Source organism: Coturnix japonica, chromosome 1 (genome assembly GCF_054131305.1).
Source record: "Coturnix japonica strain WE chromosome 1, WE-NBRP24, whole genome shotgun sequence".
Classification (NCBI taxonomy): Eukaryota; Metazoa; Chordata; class Aves; order Galliformes; family Phasianidae; genus Coturnix; species Coturnix japonica.
In genome coordinates, this window is record NC_140663.1 from 111,736,028 (window position 1) to 111,745,981 (window position 9,954).

A 9,954-nucleotide genomic window follows, 5' to 3' on the forward strand; every position below is an offset into this window, starting at 1 on the left:
GGCTAAATCATATTCATCAACACCACATCCAAACGTTTCTTGAACACTCCCATGGTCGGTGACTCCACCACCTCCCTGGGCAGTGCATTCCAATGCCTGACTACCCTTTCCGAGAAGTAATACTTCCTAATGTCCAGCCTGAATCTCCCCTGGCGCAGCTTAAAACCATTCCCTCTAGTTCTATCACTGATTACATGAGAGAGATGACTGCTGTTTTGTTTTGCCTATGTGTTAGAATGGCTTACCTTATTGGATTTGTGCTGGTTTTGATTGGAAAAAGGCTGAGAGTAAAACTTGTGCAAACTTCACCTGACAAAGGAAGCATGCCATGTATCCATGAAGTCTATTTTTTAGCATTGTTAGCAGTGCAAAACACTGAGCTTGAGGAAGCTTGTTTTAGGCATAAATTGTTTCTTTATTGCCTAAAGGAAAGAGTGTTTTCTTGTCCACTGCAGACATAAAATAACTTAAATTGTGGCTAGAAAATACATTTGAATAGAAATTAGTAAAAAAAAAATCAGTGATGCAAATAATGAAATATTGGAGTAGATTGCTTGGAGGACATTAAAAATCTACCATTGCTGGATGCATTAACAGATTAAGTACCTCTACCTAATGTTACAAGTGTGCTGTTTTGAGGGCTGGGTTAAATGAAGTCCCTTCTAATTTTATTATGGCTGATATTTTTAATTAGTCTTAGTCATGACAAAATTGGTTGAGAAATATGTCAGCAGAGTTGGGCTATTTAGATAGCTCTGTGACTCAAATACTACTATTTCTTTTTTTCTAATTTAAAAGTCTCTGAGAACTTGAGCTGAACATTTCAGAGTTTTAACTAATTTTTAAAGCAGGTTTCAAATGCAAATACCTGTTTGAAAAAGGTGAATTTTAGTAACTAGAATCGCAAAACTGCTTAAGTCAAATAAGCAGTATACATTCAACTTTTTAAAGTGATGATTTTTTTCAAGGTAGTATTTTGTGGTAGTTTGACATTGTATTGTGTTGCGAGAACTTCTGTAGCTGCTAGATAGACTTAGGAAGTTGTTAGAACAGATTGCTACCTGGACCTAAAAAAGCATTGTTCAGAGGTCCAGATGTAGCCTGAGTTCTGCGTAGTACTGTACAAGGAGGGCAGCATAACCTAGTTATGCTGGTTACAGAAGTTGACATCTGTCCTTTGCTCCTTACAAGTGGGTATTCAGACCATCACTTCTCTGGAGGCTGTATGGCAGGGAATGCTGTAATAAATTTAACAGATCATAGCTGAAACGTGAGAATTTTACAGAATCACAGAATTATCAAGGTTGGAAGACCTAGAAGATCATCTAGTCCAACCATTACCAATACTTCCCAGCTAAATCATATTCATCAACACAACATCCAGACGTTTCTTGAACACTCCCATGGTTGGTGACTCCACCACCTCCCTGGGCAGTGCATTCCAATGCCTGACTACCCTTTCCGAGAAGTAATACTTCCTAATGTCCAGCCTGAATCTCCTCTGGAGCAGCATAAAACCATTCCCTCTAGTTCTATCACCGATTACACGAGAGAAGAGGCCAACCCCCAGCTCACTACAACCTCCCTTCAGGAAGTTACTGAGAGCAATAAGGTCTCCCCTGAGCCTCCTCTTCTCCAGGCTGAACAATCCCAGCTCCCTCAGCCGCTCCTCATAAGGCCTGTGCTCCAGACCCCTCACCAGTTTTTAGCCCTCCTCTGGATGCGTTCCAGGGCCTCAATGTCTTTCTTGCAGTGAGGGGCCCAAAACTGAACACAGTACTCGAGGTGACGAATTTCCTCCTAGTATCTAATATAAATCTCCCATCTTTTAGTTTAAGCCATCACCCTTCATCCTATTACTATACACTCCCTGATGGAGTCCCTCTCCAGCTTTCCTGTATGTCTCCTGCAGGTAATGGAAGGATGCAGTGAAGTTCCCCCAGAGCCTTCTTTTCTCCAGGCTGAGCAACCCCATCTTCCACAGCCTTTCTTGCTCCAGCCCTCTGACTGTCTTTGCAGCCTCCTCTGGACCTGCTCCAACAGCTCCACATCCTTCCTGCACTGGGGAGCCCCAGGCTGGATGCAGTACTCATGATGGGGCCTCATGAGTAACAATCCCCTGTCTTTTAATGCCATCCAGGATGCATTTGACCTTCTGGGCTGCAAGTGCCCAGTTTTTCTCTGACTAGAAATAGTTGTTCAATTTTATTTTTCCTTTTTGTTGTTTATCAGGCTGTCACAGCACCAGTCTGCCTGTGGTAATGTCCTAGGATGTCTTCAGTGGGTTACAGAGGTCTCACTGAAACTGCGGTGTTTTCTGTTTCACAGTATTGCTGTTATCATTTCATTTCTCAGTTACTGTTGTCTTCCATGTCATCTTTCAGATTTACCTCTACAATGTAAGTTTATTGCTAGTTTAGTTGCAGGTGGTGTTTACATGTTCCATAAGCTAAAAAGCTGTCAGGAGTGAAATGACCGTTTTCTTCCTGTTGTTATCTAACCACCTATCTTGCCTTATCAGTAGACAATAAATTTCTGTCAAGATGAGACACTAATCCTCCAAGAGTAATTTGAGACAGTCATCTAATGTTGTGTGCTGGGGTTTTCACATCAAAGAGATTTCATTCTTTAAGCTATAAAACATAGAAAATAGGAATTGGGTGGAGACACCTGGCGGATGCGTAAAGGGGGATGGAATAGTCGAATAAACTTGTGCAGTAGGTTGAAAAGTATTGGAACTGAAAAGAAACCAAGTGGATAAACAAAAAGGAAATGGACGCTTCCATGTCTTTGTTGTTGTCAGTGATTGCAGGTAAAAACTGAAAATACAGAACTGTAACTATTTGGCATTTTAGACAGTGTGCCCAGATTTCAGTTGTCTTCATGAAGCCAAGTCATGCTGAGAGTAAAGCAGAAGTTCTCCAGAATAATCTTTGGGAATGTTTTATCTGTGGAGACTTCATCAGTTCTGATGTTACTGCAGTGGCTCAAAGCTCCTACGCACTGGGGCTAGTACTGTATACAGTCAGTTTGAAGTTTCCTTTTTCAGTTAAAAATATGCCTAAATTCTCCTGCATTTGGATTTTTACTGTAAACTGTCTCTTCTCTTTAGTAAGAGATTTTGTGAGTTGAAATTCCATTTGTAATTCACTGCTGTACACAGAGTTCTACCCCGAATCACAGGAGATTTCATATAACTTGTTTGCAACTGTCACTTGAGAGCTGCTGGATTTGTAGTTGACTTGTTTATAACGATTTTAAGTAACTAGTATGAAATAATGTTCAGATCACTGATACTGAAAAAGCAGTATAAATCCTGTGAACCTTCTACTGTATTTTGGGGGGGATTTTTTCTAATTAGAGATAACTTCAGAACATTTGAGCTCATATGTTTTGTGGCTCAACTGAGATGACAACACTGCTTTGAAATGTACAGGACAGAAGAAATAGGTTGAGAAGTCATGGGAACTTTCTCAGCTTTTATTCTGAGGCTCCTTTTATTTTCAGGGTGTGGTGCTAAATTAGTTTGAAGCTTTTAATTGGTACAGAATGAAAGATGGTAGCTAATACTCAGAGAGGTTTTTCCTCCTGGAAGATGCTTAATTGGCATATCGAGAATATATAGTTCTCAATAGCTGTTGATCACATAAAATCTATCTTTAGAACACTGATTTATGTACAAAAAAATATTGAGTATTGTGTGATTTGTAACTTGTCTTTCAACTAATTTGGTGGCATAATTGAAAAGCAAAGAACTTTACCTGTTGTGATAGGTGTCTCAGATTCCTCCCATTTTTTATTTATTTTTTTTTTTTTTAAACTGGTAATCTTGAAAAGAACAGTAATTTTTATCTCTAGTATTCCCCCCTGCTGCATTGCCCTGGCATGGTGCTGCTCACAGTTGCATTCTGGAGACCTGTTAGCAGTGAGCCTCTGTGAGAGGGGCAATATGGTAGGTAATGTCAAGAGTTCCTGCAGTATGCTCCCCTGCCTCTGATAGCAGCCAACAGTTGGTATTTGCCCAATGGGCTAGAATGTAGCAGATGCATAGGGTGAGCCATCTCTGGAACTCAGCTTTTAACAATTTTTGGTTGAGAAGAATCATTGGACTTTTGTAATACAGTAATTACAATGTGAAGTACTGTATGTTAGTGCTGCCAGCATACAGTTATGGGGGAGGGGGGTAAAACTGTTATTTTTTTTCCTCTTAGACTTGTCAAAAATACAGTATTTTATTTTTATATAAAATGTAGTTTCATGTCAGGAATACAGGAGAGAATCTTTTTTTTTCCTTGCATATTTGTCTACCTTTCTATTATGTGTAAGAATATGTGCATTTCTTTTGTAGCCACGTCATGAATACTTTAATGTCCCAGTGTACTAAATGGCTTCATTCATCATGCATGCAGAATTTCAGAGGAGATAGACCTGTGCCTTACTCATGACAGAACATTATCATCAGCTTGGTGAATCCAGTCATCTTACATCTAATAGAATACCACAACCATTCTCTGCTGTTGTATTTTCCTTTTCCCCTTCTGTTTTACATTGTTGTCTCTTCACATGTCTCATTTCAACAAAACTTGTGCTTGTCAGCATATGGTTTAACTTTTTTACTGTGTGTAAGCTTGAATTCTTATGCTTAAAAGTTCTGTAGAATTGTGTGAACTAAACATCTATATATTGCAACAGCTGTGCTGTAACACTACTTGACCTGTGTTCATAGAATCATGCTATATACTTTTGAGTTTTGGTGGTATTTAAATATGCCATTAAAAATGGTAGGAGCGAAGGAGTAGTAGTATGTGAAACTGATACATGTGTATACACAAGTATTAAACACTGCACATAATTCTACATAGACCTTGCATCTTGAGTAAGATGCTCATACCAGCATCCTTTTCTGAAGCTGGTACAGTAGTGTGCCTTAGCCTACAAGCGAGGGCAGATAGTATTGTTAGGGCAATCAAAATGACTTGTGTAAATCTGGAAATTACATTTGTATCCCAGTGTTCAAAGCACTGGTGTCAGTAAACAGTTCCTGTCACTGAGGGAGACCTTATAGGTGGTTAGGATGGGAAGGATTTTTAATACTTGAAATACATCTCCTTCAGTTGATATTTGCAGTTTTAAATGCAGAGTACAGTACGTGTTAGCAAACTGCCACATACAGAAATACAATGAACTTTCAGTTAAAAAGAGTGAGCAGACTGGGGAGAGCACCCTCTGTTTGGCTAGTAGAAGAGAATATTTTGTGACCTAAAACTAGTACTATTTTTGAAAATCCCTGAAAAGGTAATAAGCAAAGAGGTGGCTGCTGAGGTTGACTGTAAGCAGTTAACTCTGCATCCTATATGTGGTAATGCACTACATTTCAAATGTTAAACTGACATAACGATGGGTTATTTAGGGGATGGGACAAAAGCTTGGGTTAGACATGCAGCATTCTGAAGTTGCAGAAAACAAGATCATAGGAGTGGTTTTCCATTTCCAAGTTTGCCTTTATTTTTTATTCTAAGACATTAACAATGTGTCTAAATGTCTGGTTAATGCTGCTTTAGCCTGCATTATTTCATGCCTGTTGGCTTAAAATGCTGTGCATTGAGCTGTAATGAGATGCTGTTTTTCTTGTTACCTGTATACAGCTGCTTGCTTCTAAATGACTAGGTAATGAATTAGCTTTCCTGGCATGTTTGAAATAAAAGTATTGCATGCACTTTTGTCTCATGTGAATGGCTTTTTTCCTCATCTGTGTTGTGATATATTTCAAATTTGCATCGTTTGCCTTGGGTGGTTCTGAGCTGCAGGTAGGGTATAATACTGCAGAATGTATTCTGTAACAATTGCATAAAATGTTTGATGCTTCCTAAGACAAGGAACACAGACAAAATATAATATAATCCATTTCATTTGTTTCTTAAAAGTCATAATTAATGAAATACACTAGCTTTTAGATGTTAATTTTGAGATTATATTGTAAATGTGCACATAAGACATGTCTGCTTCAAGGCTAAGGCTGTAGTACTGAAACAGTAACATCTTACTGAGTTTTACCAGTGAGGAGTACCTGTGGGCAAGCAGGCAATGTCCTTGAAATGCATTGCTTTACTTTCATTGTCAGCTAAGGACCTTGATTTATTTGAAGGAACTTAATCTTGATTTAAGTATATGCCTGGTGAAAATGATCTGCAACTTCTACCAGGCAGCAGGGATGATAATGCTAAATTGCTTTAAAGACTGTAGCAGTGGCGCGCAGTATTTCTTCAGTGTTATTGAGCAACTTTTTTTGGTGCAATTTAATACATACACTGCATCACCACTGGCTAATGTCAACTTTCACTCTTGCTTAATCAACTTAGAACTTGGAAATAATGCTTTATTACACATACTTAAAAGACCTGAAATCTTTGAAGTTAAACTTTGTGGGTTTTTTTTTTCCCCGCTTGTATTCTGTTGCTGTAATTGGTTTAAAAGTTTATTTGAAGATTAAGGGTTTGATTTTTTGGTGCAAAGCTCTTGAAGTTTTTAGAAAGGGAAGAGGCATCTCTATTGAATGCAGAAAAAGTAATAAAAGTAATAGAGCAGTGTCTCTTTCTGGAGGATTTCTTTTAAAATACACAAGTAAATCTTTTAGCCTGCCATACTGTCTGTCTTCATCAGGGTCACTGTGTTCTAAGTATATTTAAATATTGCATCAGTGGGAAAACTGTGCATCTTTAATACCCTGGGTACTTTGTGTTCAGTTTTAAGTTGCTTTTTCTTCTTGGAGTTTTTTATTTGGGAGCCACTTCCAAGTGCTCAGCAGTGGCCTTTTCCAAGCACTGACTTATTTGCAAGTGAATTTGCTTTAACATATTATTGTTTTTCTTTCAATGTTAAATAGTCTTATACGCTAACTGAACTTAATGAGGATTGTGAATGTGATCATATTGTGCTACATAGTCGAAATTGGTAGAGACTAAGTTCTGGTGTTTACAAGATTTAAGGCTTTTAATTATGTATTTTACTGACAAATTATTGTTAAAAATATTTAGGAAAGAGTTGAAATATGATTTGTTTGCTGCTTTAACTGCTATCTGCCTTCTTCCTGCTTCATGACATGTCTTGTTTTAGGATGCTAAAGTAAGTTTATTCATACTCTGGATATTAAAACTACTTACATTTCCGTAAAGACACAGTATCCCTTTTTTTATTTACAATTATATTGTTAATATCTAAGGTATCAAAGTACTTTTTTTAAACGAATTTAATTTATGAATTTAATGAATACAAAACTGATGATAACTCTCTGGAATTGTGTATGAAACTTGCTCTGACTATAAACAAGACTAAGACTAGAATTAATGTAAAATTTGGTATTCTACTGGGTGTAGGAGAATTCAATTTCAATCCTGCCAATTTCTCCACCCTGATCAGTTTATTGGTACCAGCGGTACCAAGGTATCTTGACTTGGTTTTGAGTAAATAAAGCATGGGGCCAGCATAAAAAGTCTTTGCTCTTCATAAAAAGCATGAGGGATACTGTATCTAAGTAGCATGGGTCATTTCATTTGTCCATTTGTTCATTCTTCCCTAGCAGAGATCCGTGAAACAATTTACCACAAACATAACTGACAAACTTCATTGCAAGATGCTTCCCCATCCTTCCCCCAGTTCATATCTCTATTACCGGGCTGTGATTTGATCCCTGCTGGTGCATCTGAATTGCTTCTTTTTATTATGCTTCAGGGCAATAAAATCTGCCAGCTATTCCTGTGAACCATGGCAATCTAATTAGCAGCACTTTGAAAAGTGCAGCTAATGCCATGTTTGCAAACCACAGCGCTTCTATACTTTCATGTCTTTCAACTTCTTTAATTAAGCATCTTTCATACTAACTCTCATGTATGGTACTGTTCAGTAGATGTGCAGGATCCATTCACCACTGTCTCAAATTTTCCCTCCTTAGGAAGCAGAGACCCCACGTAGTGTACTTGAAGAAATTGGATTGACATAAGTCTTCACTTCAGCTGATGACATCTCAGTGTTTCATACTGTAAATGTTCACTGCCTTCATTGTAATGTTTAGCTAATGGTGTAAGATGCTGTTTGTCAGTATTACTGTTTTGCTAAGCTGCTTCATTCAGGCCTACAAGGGAAATAGTCCTTTGATAAGGGAACTAGAAATTAAAGGCCAAAAATCACAAATGAAAGGGAATTGGATTTAAATTGATTCAGTGTCTCTTCTCACTGCATTTATAGGAAAAAAAGAATAATGCATTTAATTTCAGTGAGTGTACTGTTTTTATAAGCAAATGACTTCAGGAAATAAATGTATCATTGACATAGCATATCTAAATGAGAAGAATACATGGACACCTTCAAGTATGAAATATTGTAGAAATTGTGTTTATGCAACCAAAGACTTTTTGTTCATCTGCATTTTTTAGTCCGTAGTTGCGATAATTCTGCTTTTATTCAGTTAACATGTTACAATTGGAAATAACTGTTTACTTCTGAATTTGCCATTATACCAAAGAATCCTGTTAGGATCTGCATATCCAACTGGTTAAAACTGTTAAGGTGGCATTGCTTTTTGCAAGACAACTGCAAACTGATCATTTACTAGCAGCGAAAGTGTATTTACATGTAATTATCTTGATCAAAACTGTGCAAGTTACTATATTCAAGAGGGAATGCATGTAGTTTAAAAAAAAAAGAAAAAGAAAAAAAAATCAAAATAGGGAAACTATTTTTAAAGCAGTACTGGCTTGCTCTGAACATACACACAAGAGAAGGAAGTAGCCTTTTTGACTGTATAGAGAGGTATGTAATGAAAATAGGATACTTTTGAACATGGGAGCTTTACAAAAGGGAGTTTTTATGATTTTCTTTTGATCTTTACAAATTAATTTGTATTTATTCGTGTTTTGTAGTTACGCTTTAATGGGTGTATGAGCGCCTTTAAGAAAAAGTGTCAGCTTTATTTTGACTACTTTTCTTGGCTTACACCTTTCACACGTTGACACATCCCTTAAAAACTGTGCAGTAGAAGCAACTGATTTGCAGTGAGAATTTTGTATACTACGTTCATTGCAAATTGGGTAAAGTGAAATGGAAATAAGAGTTTGCCATTTCTTGCAGCCTCTCAGAAGTTGTACGCTAGAACTGTTTCACTTGAAGAAATTTCTTTGATGTATGCTTTTGAGTTCTGGGAAGGTAGTGGCACGCTTTGGAGTAGCAGAGTGCTACTATGTGCATGCATGGTCCCTGAGAATGCTCAGCTTGCTTTCTTTCTCTTCCCATCCCAGGAACTTGACTGTAGAATTCAAGCAAGTAGCGCCATATGTGTTTTCACAAAACTTAGCTTTGGCATTGTCGCTGGAAGCAGTCATGTGGTGCTAGCACAAGCAGTTACACAGCCAGCTGTGGCTTAATCTAATCTAGACTAAATGTAACCCACCAGCAAAAGTTTGGCACTGACATTTGTTTCCTGATCCAGATCCCAGTAGAGGTGCTGGTGGCAGCAAAGGGGATGGTAAGGGCAGAGGTGGGCTGGGTCTGGGACTGCAGCTTCAGTGGCTATTCCAGAGTGGAGCCTAAGAACTTGCAGCATGCAAATTTATCCATTTAAGCCATTTCTGGGATTAAAATATACCAGATTACTCGAGACCATGTTGAACTGAAGGCACACAAAAGCAGTTGTTAGCATTTTAGCCCTGTGCACAAGGGCAGGGATAGATGAGGTTCAGGTGGTGTTTGAAGGACCCTTGGTGTGAGACGGATGTTGTGAAATTACTTTAAGTCAAACCTGAAGCGATTTCCTGTGTATTAAGCATTTTTGAAGTTTACACTGTCACTTGTATGTGCTTGGCTGGGTTAAGCGTTGTTGTGATTGTGACAAATAAACTGTTTGACCTTTGTCGTACTGTCCCATTGGTTTAGTTGTAATAAATGTCCATTTTTACACCATTG

At 37.9% G+C, this 9,954-nt stretch overlaps 1 protein-coding gene across 20 annotated transcripts in view; it reads left to right on the forward strand.

The window, feature by feature from the left end:
- The window catches only part of AP1S2 (adaptor related protein complex 1 subunit sigma 2), a 35,120-nt gene extending 25,169 nt beyond the window's left edge, over positions 1-9,951 (forward strand). For 11 of the 20 annotated variants that reach the window (XM_085531639.1, XM_085531629.1, XM_085531653.1 and 8 more), the window contains one exon: positions 7,949-9,951. In XM_085531639.1, the coding sequence (XP_085387765.1) occupies positions 7,949-7,996 (48 nt within the window). In that variant the 3' untranslated portion in view covers positions 7,997-9,951. Of the gene's footprint in view, positions 1-1,912; positions 5,717-7,948 lie in introns of those variants that run through there. The other 9 variants (XM_085531680.1, XM_085531673.1, XM_085531592.1 and 6 more) reach the window with 2 other exon arrangements.
- Positions 9,952-9,954: the final 3 nt, after the last annotated feature.